At 43.9% G+C, this 25,503-nt stretch overlaps 1 protein-coding gene and 3 pseudogenes across 1 annotated transcript; all 4 read right to left on the bottom strand.

Moving 5' to 3' along the window:
* Nucleotides 1–7,288: 7,288 nt before the first annotated feature.
* Nucleotides 7,289–8,788, bottom strand: LOC121778422 (UDP-glycosyltransferase 86A1-like). Its single transcript, XM_042175780.1, has 2 exons — nt 8,267–8,788; nt 7,289–8,172 (listed from the first exon to the last, which is right to left on the bottom strand). The coding sequence occupies exons 1-2, from the start codon at nt 8,769–8,771 to the stop codon at nt 7,289–7,291; spliced, it is 1,389 nt and encodes a 462-aa protein (XP_042031714.1). The 5' UTR covers nt 8,772–8,788.
* A 716-nt stretch (nt 8,789–9,504) lies between these two features.
* On the bottom strand, nt 9,505–11,297 carry LOC121792235 (annotated as a pseudogene).
* Nucleotides 11,298–12,054: 757 nt separating this feature from the next.
* On the bottom strand, nt 12,055–19,438 carry LOC121778414 (annotated as a pseudogene).
* A 4,233-nt stretch (nt 19,439–23,671) lies between these two features.
* On the bottom strand, nt 23,672–25,113 carry LOC121778406 (annotated as a pseudogene).
* Between the last annotated feature and the right edge of the window lie 390 nt (nt 25,114–25,503).

Here is a 25,503-nt window from a genome sequence, read left to right as displayed (position 1 = left end):
CCAAGCGCCACCAACTCCTTCAATGCAGAGATGAGGACCGCTTCTTCGCAGTCAGTCCAAGAACGACGCCCTCTTTCATTCCTCTGATAACTGGACCTGCGGTATTGGCTACTCCCTGAGACACATTGCAAAACAAGTAAATCAAATTCACAACCCGTGTTGTGGCCTAAACTGATTTCGTATACAGACATGAGTATGTTCTCAACAACCCAAACCTTGAGTCCCTTGAGTGCCTTGACTGAAGTCGGTATTTGGGCCAACTCTTCGAGAATCAGCCATAGCTTCATATCAATGGAAGAAATAGCAGGATTCACAGTCAGAACACACAAAAATATCGATTACCATATTTGAACTAACCTCGGAGAGACTTGCGAAGTCGCCGCTGTTGTCGAAAGCTTTTACGGCTGCTGAAATTTCCCGCTAGACTGCTGATAAAGAAGGAGGGAACTGCTTTTAATATTGTTGCAATTTTGATATAACCATAAAACCCTATGGGCATTAAAGTCATTGCATCTAATATGTTTACTACAATAAATGAAACCAAACATTGTTTCAAGCATTGATTAATTCAGTGCATGATGTAACCATACAATGGTTATGGTATGATTAATTGCACATCCCGATTATAAATTGAGTTGAAGCCCGAACATATTATAAACTCATGACTAGAACCAAACGACTCCTAAGTGTCATGTTTATCAGTTTGATGTTCAATGTAGCCCAACAATGGACCAGCTTGTCCATGACATCAACTTCACTAACAAATGTCACTCTCCTTATGAGATGCCTCTCACTCGACCATCATCAGTTTTCGCAGCTACATCTTTAATCATGACCTCCCACAATGGTAGTGTCTATGAGTATTTTATACCACAATGGTGAAATATTCTATACCATTACTTAGTAGCATTTATCAATAATTTTTTTAAAATCGAATAACAAATTAGTATAAATAAAATATATTGATGGGGCAATTGCTCCTTATACTTCTCAAGTAGATCCGCCCTTATTCCCCTAATAGTATCATTCAACACTTATTTTACTTACCGTGTTGATGATTGATAGGGACTCCGACTTACAGCAGACCGCACCTATCAACACAATCGACGACACGGCAGATTGAGCAATGCAAGATGGTGCGGAGAGACAGATTAGTGAGAGAGCAGTGCCGGAAGAGGAATGGACAACCACGTCTAGACAAACCAGCAAAGGGAAGGATCATGCAAGTAGACTAGGCATGCTGGGCCATCCGCAACGGGCCTCGAAGAAACCAACTAAGTATGCAGATTACGTATCTCATTAGGAGATACCTTTTAGAATTGTTTCCTTATTTTTATTTTCCTTATTTTGAACAATTTGCCTATATTTGAGTCAATCTTCTTGGGTTTTCTTCTTGATTCTTTCCCAAGTCATAAGTCGAATCAAGTAGGGGGAATTCTATAAATTATAGAATTCCCTTTAGATCGAGTCATTGAGAATTGATGAATAAAAATCTTTTCTCTTAAACATATCGTTCAGAACCTAGTTTCCTGCTAGGGATTGTTTTTTCTTCTTCTGCAAGTTCCATAATCAATTTTCGAGTGCTCCCAAATCGCATAGGACAACTAAATCCCATCAAGTGGTGCTTCCATTGCCTACTCTTCTCCCACCAGATTTGATGTCTTCATCAGCGCAACCCACTTCGGGGCAAGAAACCTCGCCGCCGGCGTATACCTTGGAGGAAGTCGGACAATCTGTGTTCGACATAGGTATCCGTTTCGCCAGCCTCGATAAGAAGCTAAACCATCAGCAATTTGAATTTGAGGCCTTCGCACGCCGCCAAGACGCAAACATCAAGAGAATTGAGGACAGTCTCGCCCTCCTCGTCAAGTCAAGTCTCCATCGCAAGGGCGGCCAGCCAGAATCATTGGGGACTCCCCCGACACCGAGGGGCTGGCGTATCCCTCCCTCACAGGTGCACCCACCCAAGGGAGTCCAGGCGGAGCAGGTGCAGCGTATTAAACCGGAGGTCCCCCGCTTCAACGGAGAAAATGATGTGGATTGGATCCGGAACATCCAAAAATATTATAATTATCACTTTACCCCACTCCATGATCGTCTTTTCTTGACATCATACCTGTTTGACCACCCGTCTTCTAGCTGGCTGACCTACTGGGAGGAAAACTGCACGGACAAGAACTAGGATGACTTCTTGGTCGCGGTTAAACACCGTTTTGATCCGGACCTCTACGTCGATCATGTCGCCCGCCTCGCGACCCTGCGTCAGACATCATCGGTAGCCGCCAATCAGACGGAATTTGAGGATATCATGCAACGGGCCCCCAATGTAGGAGACGATACACTAATTTCCCTATTCATTGCTGGTTTGAACGAACCGATAAAGACGGAGATGCTAACACACCGACCGACCTCGCTCTCGGCAGCCTTCGCCCTATCACAACGACTAACAGCACGCCAATCTCTCTCTGGTTCACCGACAGTGTTTTCCCAACCATCTTGGCCCTCTTGCGACAACCGCCAACGGCCATAGCAGTCGGCGCTCCGTGCAGGCCCAAATTTCGGAAACCGCCAGCTTTAACCGACCAAAAGAAGCCTAGGTTTCCAATTGTCAAAATATCGGCGGCTAAACGGGCCGAACGGACCCGGAATGGCCTTTGCTGGTACTGCCCCGAGAAATATGGTCCGGACCATGTCTGTGTAAACAAATTCTATGTTCTAATGGGCCCAGATGACGGGGATGACGATGAAATCCCAGTTTTCGATGGGGAGGATCACCCCGATGACGATGGCGAGAACATGGTGATCATGGGAGATGTGTCGAGTGTGCACGTTATCGGACCAAAGCTGCGCCCCCGCTCTATCTGTTTGACAGGGACAGTTAACGGCAAGGACATATCCGTGTTGGTGGACGGCGGAAGTACACACAATTTCATCAAGCCCGTCGTCGCAGAAAAGCTAAGTTTACTTGTTCACTGCGTAACACCCTTTCATGTTTTTGTGGGGAATGGCGCTTCCCTAAAGTGTTCGTATGCATGTCTTAAGACGCCAATTGATTTGCAAGGGCACTTGTTCCACATCAACTTATTTCTACTACAAGTTGAAGGACCAGATGTGATTTTAGGCGTCCAGTGGCTTCAAGAATTGGGCGATGTAACCAAGAATTATCGCACCTTGACGATGAAGTTTGGTTGGGGTGATACGTCGGTTTTCCTGCAAGGTGAAACTGCAACCCCCCGGCCAATCTCCAACAATAACCTGTTTTCACTCATCGCCCACGAGCCGGAGTCAGAAATCTTTGAGATTATTCCAATCTCACCGACGGTAGTCCAACCAACTCCAGAGAGCGGCCCTTCTGACCCAAGAATTGCGGAGTTGGTGGAGTCTTTTAAGTCCGTGTTCGAAGTATAGGTGCACGACATGCATGAGCACGACATTATTCAGCGCAGTATTAGTCCTTTCTCCTCCCCTGTCTTATTGGTCAGAAAGAAGGACTACAGTTTTTGTTTCTGCGTTGACTATTGGGTGTTAAACGCAGCGACAACCCCAGATCATTTCCCAATCCCCATCGCGGACGAGCTATTCGATGAGTTATTCGCAGCTAGGGTGTTCTCCAAGTTAGATTTGAGATCCGGCTACCACCAGATTCGGATGCATGTTGACGATGTCCATAAAACGACATTTTGAACTCATCATGGGCACTTTGAATTTTTGGTGATGCCTTTCGGTCTGACAAATGCACCATCCACTTTTCCAGGCCGCAATGAATAGCATATTTCAGCCGTTCCTGAGAAAAATTGTCATCGTTTTTCTTCGATAATATTTTGGTCTACAGCAACTCCCCCGACGATCATCTTGACCATCTGCGCACAGCTTCGAAGATTTTGGCCGATAACACATTTTTTGTTAAGCTCTCAAAATGTTCATTCGGTGTTACGACGATTGATTACTTGGGCCACATTATTTCGAATGAGGAATTGCGGGCATATCCTGCCAAGTTTGTGGCGATGAATCTATGGTCGCTGCCCAAATCGCTCAAGCAATTGTGGGGTTTGTTGGGCCTTAAGGGGTATTATCGTCGATTTGTGAGAGATTACTCCCTTATATCTGCACCATTTACTGACTTACTGAAGAAGGATTCTTTCAAGTGGTCCGACGACGCTTCTAAGGATTTCGAGGCGTTAAAGCCACCTTGTGCTCGGCTCCTGTTCTTCGATTGCCAAACTTTGAGGAGTCATTCGTTATTGAGACCGACGTGTCAGATTTTGGAGTCGGTGCTGTGTTACTACAAAATGGCCACCCTCTGGCATTCTTTAGTAAGAAATTTTAGTAAGAAACTCAGGCCTAAGCTTTGTCTCGCCTCGACATATCACAAGGAGCTTTACGCCATCGTTGAATCAGTGCAAAAATTGCGACAGTATCTTCTCGGACGCGAGTTCATAATTCGCAGTGACCAACGCAGTCTGAAAGACTTGCTCTCCCAAATTGTGCAAACCCCGGACCAGCAGTTTTATATACAAAAATTAATGGGTTTTAAGTTCAAAATTGAGTATGAGACATGAGCATCTAATCGGGTGGCTGACGCACTTTCGCGTCGCGACACTGATTTCCCGACTGACGGAGAATGCCTTGCTATTTTTATTCGCCCGACCCCTACACTCGTGGATTCTATCAGTCGCGAAAACAACACCCTCCCGGAATTAATGGAGCTACACAAGGCTGTCGAAACATCCACTGCACTAGCACACATCATAGCTGCCAACAGGCTTATTTATTTTAAGCACCGCATTTATATCGGGCGCGAGTCACCTGTTCAGGAACTTATACTGGCTGAATTTCATTCGACTCCGACGGGACACCTGAGTGAACGCTGGACTTTTGCTCGGATTGCAGCCGTGTTTTATTGGCGCGACATGCGGAAGGATATCCACATTTTTGTGGCGGCTTGCTTACCCTGCCAGACCACCAAGTATGTCCGCGACAAACCAAATGTGCTCATACAACCTCTGCCGATCCCTGATATGGTCTGGGAGGCGGCTTCATTGGATTTCATAGTTGGCTTGCCCCCATCTCATGGATACACCGCAGTGATGGTCATGGTGGATCGTCTCTCGAAATATGCGCATTTTGGTGCGCTTAAACCCCGCTTTGACGCTCAGCGCGTCGCCCGCTTGTTTATAGACACCGTCGTCAAGTTGCACGGGTTCCCGAAGAAATTATTGTCAGATCGCGATGCAATTTTCTTAAGTGATTTTTGGAAGGAGCTCATCTTTCTTAGTGGATCCAAATTGCAGTTCACCACGACTTACCACCCCTAAACGGACGGTCAGTCCGAGGTGACGAACAGAGCCTTGGAGCAATATTTACGGGCGTTCACTTATGACCGCCCTAATCGTTGGTTTGATCTCCTACCATGGGCCGAGCTAGTTTTAAACTGCAGCTTTAATGTCAGCATTGGAATGTCACCCTTCAAAGCTCTATATGGGCGTGATCTGCCCAACTTATTTGCACGGGTTCTCGCATTGCGTATGCCCAGAACCGCATGTTGGAATTTGCAAATAGGCATCAGCGCGACATTGAGTTTTTCGTAGGCGACAAGGTCTTGCTGCGCCTTAAGCCATATCACCAACATTCTGTTTCAAGACCGCTCTCCAAGAAGCTTGGACGTCGTTATTTTGGGCCTTTTGAGGTGTTGGAACGAGTTGGAAAGGTGGCATATCGACTGAACCTTCCTTTGGACAGCCACATCCATGATGTTTTTCATGTGTCCTTGTTGAAGCCATTCGTTCCGCCATTTTCACTGAATCCGATCACACACTTACCTCAGCGATTCAGGCGGGGCAGTCCTGTGGAAACCCCGATCAGAGCCACGGTCGCGAGAACCATGTTGGTCGACGACATTCCGCAAGAGCAGTGGTTGGTGTCTTGGGGGTCGGATGATGCGAATGACTTGACTTGGGAACCAACGGAGGACATACGCAGGCATTTTCCGGATATCAACCTCAAGGATAAGGTGGCCGCTAAGGGGGGAGTTGATAGGGACTCCGACTTACAGCAGACCGCACCTATCGACACAATCGGCGACACGGAGGATGGAGCAATGCAAGATGGTGTGGAGAGACAGATTAGTGAGATAGCAGTGCCGGAAGAGAAAGAGACAACCACGTCTAGACAGAGCAACAAAGGGAAGGATCATGCAAGTGGACTAGGCGTGCTAGGCCATCCGCAACGGGCCTTGAAGAAACCAACTAAGTATGCAGATTACGTATCTCATTAGGAGATACCTTTTAGAATTGTTTCCTTATTTTTATTCTCCTTATTTTGAACAATTTACCTAGATTTGAGTCAATCTTCTTGGGTCTTTTTCTTAGTTCTTTCCCAAGTCGTAAGTCAAATCAAATATCTATTCTTAGATTTTAAAATATATATTCTGTTAGCAATTGATCACTCCCCTCAAGACCAAATATCTATTCTTAGATTTTAAAATGAGTGAATGAGATTAAATCTTACGAATTTCAATAAATAGTAGAAAAAATATCAACAAAAGGGTAAGATCGTCATTCTGTTATCATATCATAAATTTCGTGTTTTTTTATATCAACATAGTGTATTACAAATATCAACACAAGTACACGAAAATATGAACACAATTTTATTGAGATTTAACATGCATTATATTGCGGTTTTTTGATGTATTTGTTGATAAAAAAAATCTGTTTATCAACATATACGAAAATGAAATAAAAATCATCAAATTTTATCATTCGAACGTCGTCGGAACATATGCAATTGAGATCTCCTTAGAATCCTTATACAATTGCCTTTAATTTGATATTTTTCTTACAAAAAAATAATTTAAATTGAGAGAGTTATATAAATTTAAAGTTTTATGATAATTTTAATAAGAATTGACATTAATATCCTTTAATTTTATTTAATAATTATTTAAATTTAAAATATAATCTATTTGACATTATATCAACCACTAGATCTTCTAATTTAATGGTTAAAAATTGGTTTTAATTTTAAATTGCTAATTAGTTAGCAATTCATTACATGCTATAAGCAATATAAGAGACCCATGATTTAATTTATATTATATGGCCATATGGCGATAATGGGCTTTGCTTATCAACCGAGCCTAGTTGTTAGTCTCCATTATTTTAAAAAGTTTACTTATTAATCCAAAGACAGAAATAAAGTCCACATGCCAATTATTTCACCGTATCATATCATTCATTCCACCATATGGAATGCAAAAACAAAAATCAAGCAAAGAAACATTTTTGGCCTAGATTTTATCATTCAAATCCCTAAGAAACCTATCAAAGTTTATCTGAGACGAACCATTCTCACTCCAAGCATCTTGCAATTTGGTCCTCATTTCCTTCAAATTTTTCCTGATACAGTCTGATGCTTCACCACTCATCACCTTATTTATCTTCTCCGCAACTTCTTCCTTGCCTACAGATTCCCCATCGCAAAGATTGATTCCGATCTTCCAATCATCGACCACCAACTTCCGATTGGTAGGCTGATCGTACAAAATCGGGTAACATATCATGGGGACACCGCACCACACGCTCTCCAGAATCGAATTCCACCCACAGTGCGTCAAAAATCCCCCGACAACCGGGCTAGAAAGCACATAAAGTTGATCGGACCACGGCAGGACGAGCCCCCTATCTCTAACATTCTCTTTAAATCCACAAGGCAAGACATCTCTGTCATCATCCATCACAATCTGAGGCCGGATCGCCCAAATGAAGCTCACACCACTAATGACAAGGCCGTGGGCTATCTCTTGTATCACTTGTCTATTAGTCTGCGCGATGCTTCCGAATGAGATGTACAAGACCGAGCCATGAGGCCTTGCCTCGAGCCACTCGGAGCAGTCTACTTGGCGGCGCAAGCTCTTTGGAACACTGCATTTGGTGGAGAAATTGATGGGGCCTATAGCATATGTTGCTTGTTTCTGGCTCAGGGATGAGAGAGTGTGAGGTTCTACTTCTTGCACTGTGTTGTGCAGGATGAAATCCGCCTTGACAACCTCTTCAAAAGCTCTGAAAACAATCTCATCAGCTATTGTTGCATCGGATTCTTGAAGATGCGACATCAAGTCTTTCGTACTGATCGGCGCTACTCCGGGGATGTAATTTATCATCTGCTCATCATCTAATCAACGATTTTAAATGAGAATTTAGCGTTAATTTTGTATTTTTTGCAAATGCATAAAATGATATTTTAAATTTGGGAGAGAGAAGCGTGCCTTTAGTAGGGGGATAATGACCATTTTGTTTAACCAGATGTAAGTGATAATTAATAGCGAACTCTGTGGCAGGCTGAGTCCAGAACGAGACATTGACCAGGTTGTGTTTTTGGGCGACCATCGCTGGCCATGCAGCGAAAGTGTCGGAAACCAAGAACGACGGCACCGATGGATCCGACGACGATATTATGTGGCCGACGAATTCAGCAACACGAGATGGAAAATCACTTAGGAAAGACTCCCAGTAGTCGATGAAGTTAAGGTCTCTGTCGAAATCGAGGGGGAAGCCATCAGAGATGGTGGCGTAGCGTATGTCGAGGGCCGCCGCAAAGATATTTGAACCGGCGTCGGGGAGTTCTTGGGATCTTGCAATCTGATGGTGAGCATGTTCAGTGTTAACGAAAGTGACGGTTATGCCCTTTGAAGCTAGCTTCACTGCGAGATCGACAAACGGGTTCAGATGGCCCTGATAAGGCAGTGCGATCATTATAGCGTGTGCTTTCATTTCACAGCTAGAAGAATACCTCGGTTTTTGTTACAAAGTTAGGTGATTAAATTCAAATTTATGAAGCTTTGAGCATGACGATGTATCCAATAATAACGCAATGCAAGTCGTGATATAATCGCCCAATCTTAACGTCTATTTATTGGAATACATGAATGTCACTTTGCTGAAATAGTGAAATTGAACTATTGTGTCGGCTGAGTTTTAAATAATTTTGTGGATAGTAATGCAATATTGATATGTACTCTAATTCATATGCAAGTGGATACATACAATGCGTTGGGTTTTGATTCAACCAAATTTCAGTTTGGGTAGAAACATGGAAACCAATAAAAGAGCAATCTGCATCACATACAGCGATCATATATATATATATATATATATATATATATATATATATATATACTTGGTTTTGAGCCCCATGACCCGATGGATCAGTCCGAAATCCAAATGTTTAGGACTGCGGTTGCTAATTTATAACCTGGAAAAATTTTGGTTATTGATTATGCCGTTTGAGGCTATCTTCATTGCAAGATCAACAAACGGGTTCAAATTGGCCTGATAAGGCAGTGTGATTATTATAGCGTCTGCTTTCATTTCACCTTTCCTTCTTTAGATAAGAATGCCGGGGTTTTTTCCAACTTGCGCGATTACATTTAAACTTCTGAAGCATTGAGCATGACGATGCATCCAATAACGCAATGCAGAGAAATGGTGATATAATCGCCCAATCTTAACCTCTAATTATTGGAATACTGGAATGTCTCTAATTATCGCAATACATGAATGTCACTTTTTCTCAAATTGCACTACTGGAGCCGAAAAGCTTAAAAAAGAAAAATAAAATAATTAAATTTCTTCTATTGAAGTACTACTACAAATTTGTTGATAGTAATGCGATATTATTATATATTGTAATTGTAATTGTAATTTGACGAAACCAAAAGAGAATTCTAGTTGGTTGTCAGTTTTGGGCACGTATCTTTGCCTCCAAATCCTTTAGAAAACGGTCGAAGCCATCAATTTCCAAAGCATTCTTCATAATCTGCCTTACTCTTCCTGCATTCTGTTTCAACCTCTCCAAATCACCTCCGTTCATAAAGCTCTGAATCTTGTGGGCAACATTTTCCCTATCCAGAGTTCCACTTTCACAGAGATGAATCCCAATCTTCCAATCACAAACCACCAGTTTGCTACTACAAGGCTGATCAAATCCAATGGGATAGCAAATCAATGGAACGCCACACCACATGCTCTCCAAAGTTGATTTCCATCCACTATGCGTCAAGAAACCTCCAATGGCAGGATTTGAGAGAGTCTCGATCTGATCGCACCATCCAACGATAAGCCCTCTCTCTTTAACCGCATCTTGGAACCCAGCCGACAACACACTTGTAGCCCCATCGCCGAGAATACCTTGTCGAATCACCCACACAAAATTCACTTGGCTGAGGAGGAGTCCGTAGGCCAATTCCTCGAGAACCTGCAGATTGGTGTGCACGAAGCTGCCAAACGAGACGTAGAGTACTGAACCAGGAGGTTTCGATCCGAGCCAATTGGTGCAGTCTGATTTGGACCAGAGACTGGTGGTGACGACTGTGTTGGTAGGGAGATTTTGAGAGAAGTTGAGAGGGCCGATGGCGTAGTTTGGTAGGTAACTGTTGAGAGCTGAGAGGGCTCGAGGCTCAAGCTCTTCCACCGTGTTCTGCAGTACAAAATCAGCCATCTTGCCCTGCTCAAACTGCAACCGCGACGCTCTGCTAATTACGCTTTCACATTGCGATTGTCTGAGATAGGCAATTAGATCCTTGGTATTTATTGACTCAATTACTGGAACGTACTTTATTTCCTCATCCACCTCATCTGTTGCTCCAAAAATAAAAATAAAAATACAAAGGTCTTGATCGAGCTCGCACATAAACACTTTCAGCATAACAATGAGTACTAATCAACCTTTTCTCGGTAGTTAATTTGTTTTTAAAATAAATAGGAGTAATCTGGAGTGATATACAGAGAAGATATATACCTTCCCAGTGATATCCCAAGCAATACACCAAGGCCGACTGCGTCCAGAGAGAAACGTTGACGAGGTTGTATTTGCGGGCGACGGCGGCGGGCCAGGTGTAGACGGACGGTGTCGGCCACCAAGAAATGGAGCATGTTCCGATCAGAAGCGAGTATTTTGCCCACAAATTCATCGACAAGAGGCGGGAAATCGTGGACCATGGCCTCCCAATACTCGTTGAAGTTGGCATCCCTGTCGAATTCAAGAGGAAAAGGATCGGTCACGGTGGTGAAGCGTATGTCGAGCCCTACCTCTCGAGCTTTACTAAACAAATCCACATCTGTTTTGTTAGCGTGGTGAGTTTGGCGGTGGAGGAATTCAAGATGAACGAAGGTGATGACGACGCCACTGGAAGCAAGCTTCAGAGCTAGATGTCCTTGGTAGGGAACGCATATCATGATACCATGAAGCTTTCTCTGCCTCTCTCCCATCTCTGTTTTCTTTTTCTTTTTTCCTTTTACTCTAACTTTGTTATTCTATTTGTTTGGTTAATTCCATCGAATTCTCAATATGAACAAAGTCAAACTATGCAGGCAAGTGGACCTGTGACTGTACATAGTGGAAGCATATTTGAATTTGACAATGTAAATATCACTTATTAGGCCATTAAAGTCAAAGATATTAGTACTATTTCAGTTACAGGAAAATTGAGGGTCATATATATTACTCCTACTTACTGAAAATTGTATCTTGTCTCGGATGATTTGGTTTTATTTTTACATTGATTTAAAATGAAATGAGACAATTTTAAGGGTACGTTTATTTGGCATGTTAGGGGTAGATAGTCTCCCTTATCTACCCTAATTTCCTTGTTTGTTTGGCATGATAGCACTATCACAAGGCCCGAAAAAATGACGGCGGCCCGTCTCGGCCCGATGGACTATCAACAAAATGGAGATTAGCCTATACCACAAAAATGATGGGATAGTATACTGTTTCGTCAAGAGAGTCAATGTTACCCCCCTCTCTCTCTCTAACTACACATCTCTCGTCACCCTCTTTCACCCTCAATTTCTCTCTCTTCTCCAACAATTCTCTTCCTCCTCCCGCCTTCCACATCCACGTTCCCCCCTACCTCTCCTCGACGCAGCTTCCACATCCTCTCCCGCCTTCCGGCAAAGCTATTGCTGCCGGAGGATTCCTGCTCTTCCAAGTCTTCGTCGTCTCCGGCGCCCCTCCTAACACGTCACATATTTGTGGAAGCTAGGCTGCAATAGGTCATCGCTCCCTACGATCTCCGATAATTGGATCCTGCTTCGCCTTCCTCGCATTGATTTGCTCCGTCGTCGACAGATTCGACGCCGTGCTGGAGTTTGCTCTGCGTTTGCTAATTTCTGCGGTGGCGCTACCTGCACCACAGCGATTGAATTTGTTTACATCAAAATGTGCTCTGTTTTAATTCGATTTGATAGATGATTGGGGATTTTTCGAATTGAATAATGGAAATGGAGAAATTAGATACCTGTGAGATGATGTTGGTGTCGATCTTGGAAAGAGGATTTAAGATCCATAAAACAAATTAAATACGAGGGAGGGGGAGGAGGGAGTGGAGGAGGAGCGCGACGGCGAGGAGGAGGAAGGCGGATTGGAGGGACGTGAAGAGGTGGACGGCGGTGCGGCCTTTGACGAGGGGATCGGCGTCGGAGGAAGCGAGGAGGTGGTGGACGATTGCGAGTAGGAGGCAGAGGATGGTGAGGTGGAGCTGGAGGTGCCGCCAGCGATGGTGATCAAGCTAATTGATCGGACAACAATGGCGGATTTGGTCATCAACTATTGGAATCGCGTCACTAACCCTCTTTCAAGTCTCACTAATTTTGTCAATTGAGATCACCTATGCTAATTTGTGTTAAATTAATGATTTGTTTTATGATTTAAGTAATAAAATATTATTAATTAAGCTAATTTAGTCACAAAGTATATTTATAATATTCCAACACAAAATGAACATAATATTTGTAATAAGGATATTTTGGTCATTTTACTTTCTAACCATTTATAGTTTTTGAAGACTAACATATCAACCAAACAACGTCATAAAAACACTATCTTTATCACTATCTTACTTTCGGCCCGAAAATACTATCTAGTGATAACTATCTTAATATTTCTAACATGCCAACCAAACGAGCCCTAAATGTGATAGTAAAAAAATGATTTACTCTAAACTGGATGGAGTCACGGAAGGGTGATTATACAGTATAGGAGAAAACTAATTTGCGTTGGAATCTTGAATTTAAGATGTCCGGTCAACGAAGTTTGATCAATAATAAATGTGATGAGACATTTCATTTTTGGATCTTCAATTCCAAGGTTGAATCTTCAATCTTCAGTCTTCTCTTATCTGGATCTGCAGAACTCCGCTCCAATGGAAGATGGATGAATTTAAGGGTGAAATATGGAATGGAAGAAGTGTAGAGAGGGAGAAGGATTGGAGGCTCTGAGATAAAGATTATGAATTAGATTCAGAGGTATATAGGCTGGAAAAAGGTTTATTTTTGATAAATTTCGTGTCCTACAAGAAATAAGATAGATTTGTCTTCACAATATAATAATTTCTTTTCTTCCGTGAATTTCCGCATAAATTCTCGTCAGCTTTGACTGCACTGCGCAACGTTCGTAGAATTGTCATAACTTTCTCCACAGAACTCCGATTGAGACATGCAAGATATCCACGCGAAGCTTTTTCGAAGACGAAGAGAATGGAATGTAGTAAGCACTGACTGGACTTCAAAATCGCTGGCAGAATGGGCTCGAACAGAGGCTGCTGCACTTTGACCTTTTTTCACCCTTTTCTATATTTTTCTATCATTTATCAACAAACACGTCAAAAATACCAAATGTATAACATATGCAATTTAAGAACATAATTTGCATGATTGACATTTAAAACAAGTCAAATCTAATCCTTAAAAACATGCAAAATCTGTGTTTGTCAATTGCACAATCTTGAGATTCACCAAATGGATGTAAAGACCGCTTTTCTAAATGGTGAACTAGAAGATGAAATCTATATGGAGCAACCCGAAGGGTTTGTAGTACCTGGACAAGAGAAAAATGTATGCAGGCTCGTAAAGTCTCTATACGGATTGAAACAAGCGCCATTGCAATCACACTTGAAGTTTGATAATGTGATGTTATCAAATGAGTTTAAAATCAACGAGTGCGACAAATGTGTCTACATCAAGAGCACTAATAACGGCCATGTTATAGTGTGTCTATACGTTGATGATATGTTAATCTTGGGTGGCAACACTCAAGTAATTAACGATACAAATGTCATGTTAAAGAGAAACTTTGACTTGAAAGACATGGGTCTAGCCGATGTAATTCTTGGAATGAAGATTCTAAGAATGTCTGATGGAATCATCTTAACACAATCACATTATGTTGAGAAGATATTGAATAAATTCAAAGACTATGATGGCGTGCTGGTTAAGACTCCAATTGAACTCGACGTTCATTTGAGCAAGAACAAAGGCGAACCTGTTGCACAAGAAGAGTATGCACGGGTCATCGGGTGCATTATGTACTTGACTAATTGCACTCGACCTGACATTGCTTGTGTTGTGAACAAGTTGAGTCGTTACATGAGCAATCCAAGCAAAGAGCATTGGATAGCTCTTGTGAGGGTTTTGAGATATTTAAAACATACTCAAAATCATGGGCTACACTTCTTGAGATACCCCCCTGGTACTGGAAGGGTACTATGATGCAAATTGGATATCCGACAATAGAGACTCACTTTCAACAAGTGGATACGTCTTTACTATTGGGAGTGGTGTTGCATCGTGGAAATCCATAAAACAGACATGTATAGCCCGATCAACAATGGAATCGGAATTCATTGCCTTAGATAAGGCTGGTGAGGAAGCCGAGTGGCTTAAGAACTTCCTTGAAGATATTCCATGTTGGTCTAAGTTAGTGCCACCAGTGCTGATCCACTGCGATAGCCAAGCGGCTATTGGAAGGGCAAACAATGGCTCCTATAACGGTAAGTCTCGACATATACGTCGACGACATAACACCGTGAGATATTTGATCACAATAGGGGTGATTGCAATTGACTATGTGAAGTCAATAGATAATCTAGCGGATCCGCTAACCAAAGGGTTAAACCGTGATCAAATGAATAAGTTGCTAGAGGGAATGGGTTTGAAATCCACAAATTAAAGAATTGTCATAGTGGTAACCCAACCATAATGACTGGAGATCCCAAGAACTTGGTTCAAAGGGACAACTAAGCTATGAGAGTTCATGAGAAACACTCAACTATATCTATTCCCTAGAAAGTAATAGAGTGTTGGAAAACTTGCCTAGTGATGAGGCTAAGTCTATGACTTTTAATGACTCCTAAGGATCACGAGGAGATTGAGTTCTCAAGGAGACCGAGTAGGGCAAGATACTCGATTAGGAATCACCTATATAAGTGTGAAGTGAGAACGCTTCGAATAACACACTTATGAATCCAAAGTGGTGTCCAAGGCAGCAAAGGACACAAAACGTGAGAACGGATGAGGTTGAGGTGTTTAAGCGTTAACACCATTGTCTCGGTGCACGCCGTGGAGGATTAGTTCAAAGCATCGCGCTACTAAGCCGCCTGTGTATCCGATGGTATCGACTATGGAGGGTTCAAAGCCAACAACTACCTATCCTTATGCTTATATACCTCGTGAGGGTTGAGCTTGTGTCTGCATGCATATGCATTTGGCTATTTCCACTCATGTGGGGATTGTTTGAATCTTGATTTTAAGATGTCCGGTCAATGAAGTTTGACCAATAATAAATATGACGAGATATTTAATTTTTGGAAATTAAATGATATAGCATCGATCTACGTTCCACGTAGATGACCGTAGTATATTCACTTTCTCAAATCCGATTCCCGGTGAGTGAGAAATAATGGATAAAAGTTGGTCGCATTGTAGCTTTTGATAAAGCTATGAGTTGAAAGTATAGGGAGTAATTAACTATTGTTAATTATCCCACATAGGAGATGAGATACATCTTTAAATGTGTATTTATTAAGTGACTTATTACACTTAGTAATTATCGTGGACTAAGAAGGGTGAAAGAGCCCACACGCGCGCCGAGCCGAGCCGAGCCATGCCCTTGCCCTTGCCCTTGGCAATTGGTCTTTGGGCTTGTTTTTGGGCTTGTCCCTGGATCCAGACTTAATGTTTTGGACCACCTCAGTTTTGGGGAGCAGCCTGATCAGCTTGACATGCTGCGCCTTGATCAGCAGCTTGATCAACTCGGCCTGCTGCGCCTTGAGCGATGCCTTGATCATTGTCTTGATCAAGTAGCTTCACGAAGTCCACATGTGACGGTTGAACTAGGGCGTGCACAGCGTCTAGATTCAACGTCGACCACTCCAGCTTTCAAACTCGTAACGGCCGGCGGTTACATGCCCGCCATAATGAGCCATAATGACAGCCATCAAGGCTGAGTTAACCCCTGCAGTGGACCAAGCCTATAAATAGGCTAGTCATTCCTTGCATTAGGAGAACAGAACATCATACGAACATACTCACAAGCATCATACTCTCTCTGCATTGTCTTCCTTCCCGAAGCTCTGCCCTCTCCTCATCCAGTTCGCCGAAGCTCTGTTGATTGCGGTGCTGCTTCACCAGAGACGTAGCCGTTTTATCTTTGGGGACGACACGCCAAACCGAGAGCACTACCGGGGCGTATCTCGTCTTGCGGAAAGAGGCCTCCTCGACTCGGCTAAGTTTTATTTCCAGTTTACAGTTTCGATTTCATTGTAATTTTCAGTTTTAGTTCTTCCTTCTTGGGTTGTATTACGCCTGGTATTGTTTATCTCATGTAATTCCAGTTTGAAGTATCATTTCCACCAACAATGTGAAAGGGAAATCAAAGCGAAAGCCAGTCAACAGTCAACGGGGACCTCAAGGGGATAGTATACTGTTTCAATTCGTAAAGTTAAAGCACAGGTAGTGCAAGAAATAAGATGTCACAATTTGCCCAATCGTTATTAAAGCGTGCAAAACATAAGATAGTGCGGGAAAAAGAGGAAAAAGTAAGATGGACATAGAAGTGGAATTGAGTAAAAGAAGAAAAGAAGGATAATGAAGTACTGGAGCTCTTAATCCCCTTCCATCTTAACAAATGTGTTTACCATTGAGTTATGGATAAAATAGTATTAATAATTTGAAAGAAACTCTCAAATTTTAGATGAAATTATTTTTGTGGACATTTCAAAATAGAAAATTGAAACTATTGTTCGTGAAAGATTATATTCCCTCCGTCTCGATAAATATGAAACATTTAGATTTCGGCACAAGATTTTATGTGGATTGTTTTGTGAGTTAATGAAAATAGAATAAAATGAAAAAATAAAAAGAATATAATTTCTATTTTAAAAAATATAATTTCTATTTTAAAAATTGTTTCTATTTTTAAGAAGACTGATGAAATATATTTCTAAAAGTCATGTACATATTGTGGAGATTTGATATGCTCAGCTACATAATTTGGTCTGTCTCCTAAATCTCTCTCTCTTCCTCCATTTTTCCTCCCTCCTCACTTTCTCCGGAGCAGATCACCTACTCCAAAACACCAAGCAGTTTCTCCATGTTCTTTCTACCAAGCACAATCCGCCATCCCATTAAAATTAATTGATTTTGCGTAGTAAATCAATTAATCTCAGTCGCAGTTATATTTGCAAACCAAAGACTATTGCAACCAGATGGTAAATCAGGCATAACCAGGGACGGATCTATATGGCATTCACAAGGGGCAATTGCCCCACCTAAAAAAAATTCTTGTATGCTATTTTTAGTTGTTAATTTTAAAATTTTTTAAATTTCCTTATTTTTGCCCCTTCTTAATGTATTAAAATATCTCTATGTATATTTTTGCCCCACCTATGTAGACTTCCTGGCTCCGTCCCTGGGCATAACGTTTCATCTCAGCCCCAAATCCAATCTTGCAGATTGAATGAAGACTTATTTTCAGCAAAACCTCCTGTAAATTATTCACAAAAAAATAGAATTCGACTATTTCTACTTCCCAAGGATAAACATATGTTTGAGTCTAATTTTCCTAAGAAATTGAGTCTCCAGCAATCGAATCAGAGTTCTTCATCGACGACGAGCATCTCCAGTGGGCGGATGTCCCACTCGGGCATCCACTAGGACATCCCAAAAACACGTCCTGCCACGTCACTAGGACTTCCCATCTCACTACCACGTCACTAGGACATCCCCTGCACAATCCGCCATTCCCACTAGGACTTCCCGCAATAAAAAAAATCACAATAATGTAATTACGTAAAAACGGAATTATAATTTTGACACGGAATACGGGAAAGCAAAATACGGGCAAAAATACATAGTCATAAAACATAAAAAAACATAGTTAATTAACACAAGTGGTGCGAATGAAATGAAGTTCAACGAGCCGTAAATATAGAGTTTAAAAAAAAATTTAATTATTGGACGTCCGACCCACTCCACAATGGCGGACGTCCGCCCACCCGTCGCCCGATCTCCTACCTCCTCCACGAATCCATCCGGTAAAACATTGGAATCATCAGAAGCAGTGAGATGCGCTCGCGCAACCCAGATGAAATTGACCTCACTGAGACGAAGACCGTGAGCTATCTCTCCGATCACTTCCTTGCTAGTCCGAACCACGCTCCCGAACGAGACGTATAAAACCGAACCGGCAGGCTTGGAACCGAGCCACTCGGTTATGTCAACCTCGGCGTGAAGGCTTCTGCCGACGGCGACGCTGCTGGCTCCGGATAAATTGATAGGGCCGACGGCGTAATTGGGCTGGTATTTGTTGAGAGCTGAAAGTGTATCGGATTCTAGCTCTTAAACTGTGTTTTGAAGTATGAAATCTGCCTTCTTCACTTCCTCAAACGCTTTGACCAGAGGACTTGCACTGATGTCGCTGCTTTTCGACAGGGATGTCATCCAATCCCTGATGTCGCTGCTTAACGATCCTACTCCAGGAACGTAGTCTATTTCCGCATCGTCATCTGATCAATTCATATACAGTTAGCTTAATTACAAATTCCAAGTGATTGAGTGTGTGTGTACCTTTTCGTAGAAAATGACCTCTGTGTTTGATAAGATCCAAATGGTAGACGAGAGAAAAGACGAGAGCCGGAGAAGTATAGAAGGAGACATTGATGAGATTGTACTTGCGAGCGATGGTGGTTGGCCAGACGTAAACGGCGTCCGCAACTAAGAAATGGAGGGATTGTGGATCTGATCGGATCAATTTTCCGACGAATTCGTCGACATAAGACGGAAATGTTTGGAGGAGAGTAGTCCAGTATTTTTCAAGGTGGAGATCTCGGTCGTGGTCGAGAGGGAAACCGTCAGAGATGGTGGCGTAGCGTATGTCAAGGCCAGATTCCCTAGCATCGGAGAAGGGATCGGATTTGTGGTTGGCTTTGGATAGTTTGTGGTGTACGTATTCGAGATGAACGAAGGTGATTGTCATGCCTTTGGAGGCGAGCTTGAGAGCCAGGCCCACAAAAGGGGTGATGTGCCCTTGGTATGGCATCGAGATCATGATAGCATGCGCCTTCTTCTCAACACTTTCCGCCATTTTTTGTGTTTTGATCTTTAGATTATTGTTTCAGCTCAATCCTCTACTTGTAATCTGCACAGTCCATTTTGAATCTATATGGAGTATGAATTAATGCTACATTTATTTTTTATTTTTTGTGGTTAACTGATGTCTAGTAGTCTATTTCTGCCAGCTGCTAGAGTAGCATTGGTATTGTGTGGTCCTTCAAAACTATGTCTGCAACTAAGTCAAAACTCACCGACAATAGTATTTCATTTTTTGCCTTCCAACATCCCCATCCATGTTCTTAGAGCATCCGCAGTTGCGGACGTCCCGACGGACGTCAGACCGGTGTGCCGGACGTCAGACCGGTGTGCCGGACGTCCGCGCGGGACGTCCATCATTGTGTGCATGTGACGCGGATACAGACATCTGCTGTGGACACCGCAGTTCCGCGACCATCCGCTGACGTCCGTCAGCGCAGACGTCCCTATTATTGCAATTTTTTTAATTTTATAAATACGTCTTGTTGCACTTCATTTCATTCGCACCACTTGTATTAATGAGTATCTCTCTCTAAAATACTTTTCTTTCGAAGAACAATGAAGCATCACGATAACGATTCCCCCGCTACGAGCGAGTCACAGTCGCCTTATTTTCCCGGAGGCGGGCGTACGCCGGTGTCCGCCGCGATGCCCCAAATGCCGGGGATGATGCCCCAACCTCAAATGGCGGCGGGGATGATGCCGGGGTACTACAACATGTACCCGTAGTGGTATAGTATGATGCCTTAAATGTCACAGATGCCCGGGGCGAGTGCCGGAATGCCCCAAATGCCAGGGATGATGCCCGGAATACCGAAAATGATGCCTGGAATGATGCCCGGGTACTACAACATGTATTCGCAGAGGTCGCCGGCGGCTGCGGGGGGAGTAGGCAGGGGGTCCCCTAATCACCGGTGGACAACGTCTACCGGCCCTATTTGGATTTACTGTCGACGGACAACCCCCCGAGTACTCCTCTCGAGGCTCAGTTCACTGGCATTAAGACGTTCTCGATGGAGGAGTTGGGGCTATCTCTGATCCGGGATTCTCCCACAGACGCACCAACGGCGACAAGGAGGAGGGGGAGGACGGGGAGAGTGAGGGGCAGGGGACGGGGCAATACCTCGCCCGTCCCGATGTACAGTGGTGAGGCGGGGGAGGGGTCCAGCGGGAACAAGAGGACCGTCTGGAGCATGGAGGAGTGCATTGCGCTGTCGAAGGCGTGGATTAGTGTAGTGGAGGATCCCTACGTCGGGGCGAACCAGCACATCTACAGGATGTGGTGGCACATTAGCCAAAGCTACCTCCAATTTAAACAGCCAGGGGGGAAGCCTCACAACGGAGAGCAATGCCGGAAACAGTGGGAGTGGCTGAGGAGGCAGCTCAGCCGATTTTCCGTCATTTACACAAACAACCTCCGCTCTACAACCAGCGGCATGTCTTCCGAGGATGTGAAGCTTCTGGCGCACCAGCAGTTCCCCTATAGTGAAAAGGGGTTCGGGGAATTCAAATATTGGGAGGTCTATCTTATGGTGCAGTCTTCGCACAAGTTCACTGCGGGTGTTGAATCTGGCTGGCCGAAGCGGAAGAAGATCAGCGCCTCCGGGGAGTACAGTAGCAGTGCTGGTTCCCACGAACTCCCCCGGGCCGAGGCAGAATTCCCTAGACCCATACCGTCGAACCGCCGCCGTCGCCCGGTTGGGCAAAAGGCGGCGGCGTGGACTGCGAGGGGAAGCGCCAGCGGATCCACCGAGGCCCAATCGGCAGCGCCTTCCCAAAACAATCCCGAGAACCCCTCCTTCGCCCGCATCACAACACATGAAACCTTGTTACGTGCGATGGTTGAATGGCGCCAATCGACCGACCCCCATTACAAGCGATCGCTTAAACCCTTCATCAACAGTATGCGGCGCGATTTGGGGTTCGGAGACATGTCAGGGAGTGAAGACGAGGGGGGTGGCGGCGACGACGACGACGATGAGGATACTGGCGTAATTTTTTTTAATTACTATGTACTCCATCCGTCCCATGCTACTCGCACTTTTCATTTTAGGCCGTAAATTTGGGATTGATTTTTTTGTGTAATTAAAAAAGAATTTTAGGTGTAATGAGACATCACTTAATAAAAGAGCTCTTAACTTAAACTAACATATTAATTAAATGCATTAATTCTAACTTAAATTATAAATAGTGTAAGGACTTTGTGACGAGCCGAAAAGCAAACGTGCGAGTAGCACGGGACGGAGGGAGTATCTTTTTTAGCCGAGGGGAGTATGTTTTTTTTATAATTATGTATCTTTTTTTAATAAAGTGGTTGTAAGATCCCCGTAGTTGCGTCGAAATTTTAATCCCGTCAATTGCTTACTTTTGGAAATTGTTTAATTTGTGAATTTGTGAAACTTTTTAAATGTGGGAAGTCCGTCGGGATGTCTTTGGGGATGTCCGCCACTGTGCAGTGGGATGTCCGTATGACGTGGCATCCGCATTGGGAAGTCCGTATGACGTGGCAAGAAGTGTTTTTGGGATGTCCACCGGGATGTCCGTCGGGACGTCCGCACCACTGCGGATGCCCATAGCTAAGAGCATGGAAGTGGGCCTGAACCCACTTTTATTCATTTTTTACTCACTGCTCTTCCCTAAGAGCATCCGCAGCGGTGAGCAGGACGACGTCCGTCCGTCCATGCTAGCGGCACGACACCGCTGTTCGCCGTTGTGCTCTTGCCGCTGGTGCGACGCTGCTCGATGCATCGAGCACGTCCGTGCCAGCGAGCAGCGTACGTGGCAGCCTCCCATTGGCCAACGGCATAGCCGTTGGCAATTTATTTATTTTTTTAAATATCCGATTAAAAATAAAAAAATATTTTCCCACTTCCCAAAAAATTTTCCCCCAAAAATACACATTATCATCTATAAATACCCCACTTCCACACAAATAATTCACACCACACTACGCAATTCTCATCTAAATTCTCTCATTTCTATTCTTTCAATTTTCAATCTTTCTTTCACTCACAACAAAAAAATGTCCGGCTCCGGCGATCACCCCTCCGGCTCCCACGGTTGGAACCCCGATTGGTTCGGTTCACAATCATTTTCTAGTCCAGAAACGGAATATACGACCCCTCCTCAAACCCAAGGTTCGCAAGTTCCGGGTGGCTACCGGCCTTACCCGATCGACGACCAAGATGTCCCCGAAGGGCAATACGGGTGTACACCCGAGCCATCCGTGCCTAGAGCGGGAGGGAGCGGCCCCTCTCAAACTCCTCATCTTCCTACTCGCGGTGTCCGCATCCCGTACACTCCGGGGGAGATGGAGCAATTATTCAAAGCGTTCTTGTCAATCTCTGAAGATCCGGAGGTTGGCACGTACCAATCCAGTGACCATTATTGGTGCCACATCTGTCGCCGGTACAATCGAAACTGGCCGGCTGGAACAATCGAGCGCAACTAAAATATGGTGCGCAATACCATATACATAGCCAACGAAGAAATCCAAAAGTTCCAGGGGTATTACCTCCAGGAAGAGCGGTCGGCGGGGAGCGGCAGGAGCGAGCTCAACATCATCAGTGCCGCCTTGGCGACTTACCAATCCATCAACTACAAGCCGTTCAAGTACCTCAACATTGGCAGGAGACGCGGTCGCATCCGAAGTATAGGGGAGGCGTATCATCCTCCTCTAGCTCCTCCTCCAAACGGTCGAGGTCGGTATCTCTATCCGACACCGGCTCCGAGGATGTGGCTAGCCAACTTGCCGGAGCTAACTTGGGTAGCCCCGACGCCGGCCCGAGCGGTTCCCAACGCCGGCCGCAAGGAAGGAAGAAGACGGCGGCCAACCGTGGGGGATTTTGGCCCAACTCAATTTGGCCGATAGGTCAAATATGACTCCCGAGCAACTTCGATCGCATGTGGCGATGATACGGGGTCTCCAAAGAACATTGAGGGTAGAGCCAGATGAATAGTCATCCACGGGGGTAATTTTTATTTTTTAGGTGTTTAATTATGTAATTTTAAATTTTTAGGATTTTAATTATGTAATTTTTAAGTTTTAGTATTTTAATTATGTAATTTTAATTTTTAGTATTTTTATTATGTAATTTTTAATTTTTTGTAATTTGTAATAATATTTTGGGTATTTTTAATGTATTTTAATTTTGTGTAAATGTTTTTATTTAAATTGAATAATAGAATAGTGTGACTCTTGTGCTTGTCCTTGTGGAAGAGCACATATGTGGGTGTGGTGCTCTTGACTAAGAGCATCCATTCTCCACTGCACCACGCACCATCTGTTTAACCTTTGCAGTCTCACTCCGGATCTTCTCCGAAGCACCACCGCTCATCAAAACCCTAACCTTCTCCGCAACTCCTTCTCTGTCAACCGTCGCCGCATCGCCAAGATCTATTCCAATCACCCAATCACCAACCACCAACTTCCTGACCGTCGGCTGATCGTAAGTCACTGGGAAACAGATCATCGGAACGCCGCACCACATGCTCTCTACCACCGAATTCCACCCACAGTGCGTCAAAAAAAACCCCAACCGCCGGATTGGAAAGAACACTAATCTGATCGCACCACGGAACTATCAATCCCCGATCTCCTACCTCCTCCACGAATCCATCCGGTAAAACATTGGAATCACCTGAAGAAGTGAGATGCGCTCGAGCAACCCAGATGAAATTGACCTCACTGAGACGAAGACCATGAGCTATCTCTCCGATCACTTCCTTGCTAGTCTGAACCACGCTCCCGAACGACACGTATAAAACCGAACCGGCCGGCTTGGAACCGAGCCACTTGGTTATGTCTACTTCGGCGTGAAGGCTTCTGCTGACGGCGACGCTGCTGGCTTCGGATAAATTGATAGGGCCGACGGCGTAATTGGGCTGGTATTTGTTGAGAGCTGAAAGTGTATCGGATTCTAGCTCTTCAACTGTGTTGTGCAGTATGAAATCTGCCTTCTTCACTTCCTCAAACGCTTTGAACAGAGTATTTCCAGTGATGTCGCTTCTTTTCGATAGAGATGCCATCAAATCCCTAATTCTCATCGAGCCTACTCCTGGAACGTAGTCTATATCCACCGCGTCATCTGATGAATCAATTCATATACGGTTAACTTATTGCAAATTCCAATTGAAAATTTCAGTTATTGATTGTGATTTGTGCGTGTACCTTTCCGTAGAAAATGACCTCTTTCTTTTAGAAGATCCAGATGGTAGAGCAGCGAAAAGACGTGAGCCGGAGAAGTAAAGAAGGAGACATTGATGAGATTGTACTTGCGAGCGATGGCGGTAGGCCAGACGTAAACGGTGTCAGCAACTAAGAAATGGAGGGATTGTGGATCCGATCGGATCAATTTTCGGACGAATTCGTCGACATAAGACGGAAATATCTGGAGGAGAGTGGTCCAGTATTTCTCACGGTGGAGATCTCGGTCGTGGTCGAGAGGGAAAGCGTCAGAGATGGTGGCGTAGCGTATGTCAAGGCCGGATTCCCTAGCATCGGAGAAGGGATCGGCTTTGTGGCTGGCTTTGGATAGTTTGTGGTGGACGGATTCGAGATGAACGAAGGTAATCGTCATGCCTTTGGAGGCGAGCTTGAGAGCTAGGCTCACAAATGGGGTGTGATGGGCCCTTGGTATGGCATCGAGATCATGATACCGTGCGCCTTCTTCCCAACATTTTCCGCCATTTTTTTTGAGAAATTTCGGAATATGGGTTTAAATTCGTTGACCTTTCGAAATAAGGGATTCAATTCGCTTACCTTTCGAAATATGGGTTCGAGACATGCAAATTTTTCGGAATAAGGGTTTTACACTTTTTATATTTATTCTCTTCATTTTTCTTATTATTTCTCTTCCAATAATTATAGATTTACTAAACTATCTTTTAACTCATCTCTCAAAAATTTCATTTTACCTCCCTCCAAACTTATTAATCACCCCATTCACCATAAGCCTGCAACGTGAGGTGATCACCCCATTCCCTGGCTCGACAACGTGAGGTGATTCAATGATGAGTTCATTGAATCATCTACATCATCCACTGGCTTGATAACTTTTCCAGCTCCGTAAGTCCAAAA

The sequence above is a fragment of the Salvia splendens genome, chromosome 2 (genome assembly GCF_004379255.2).
Source record: "Salvia splendens isolate huo1 chromosome 2, SspV2, whole genome shotgun sequence".
NCBI lineage: Eukaryota > Viridiplantae > Streptophyta > Magnoliopsida > Lamiales > Lamiaceae > Salvia > Salvia splendens.
The sequence above is the reverse complement of the archived record's forward strand: the minus strand, read 5'-3'. Positions and strand labels throughout refer to the sequence as shown.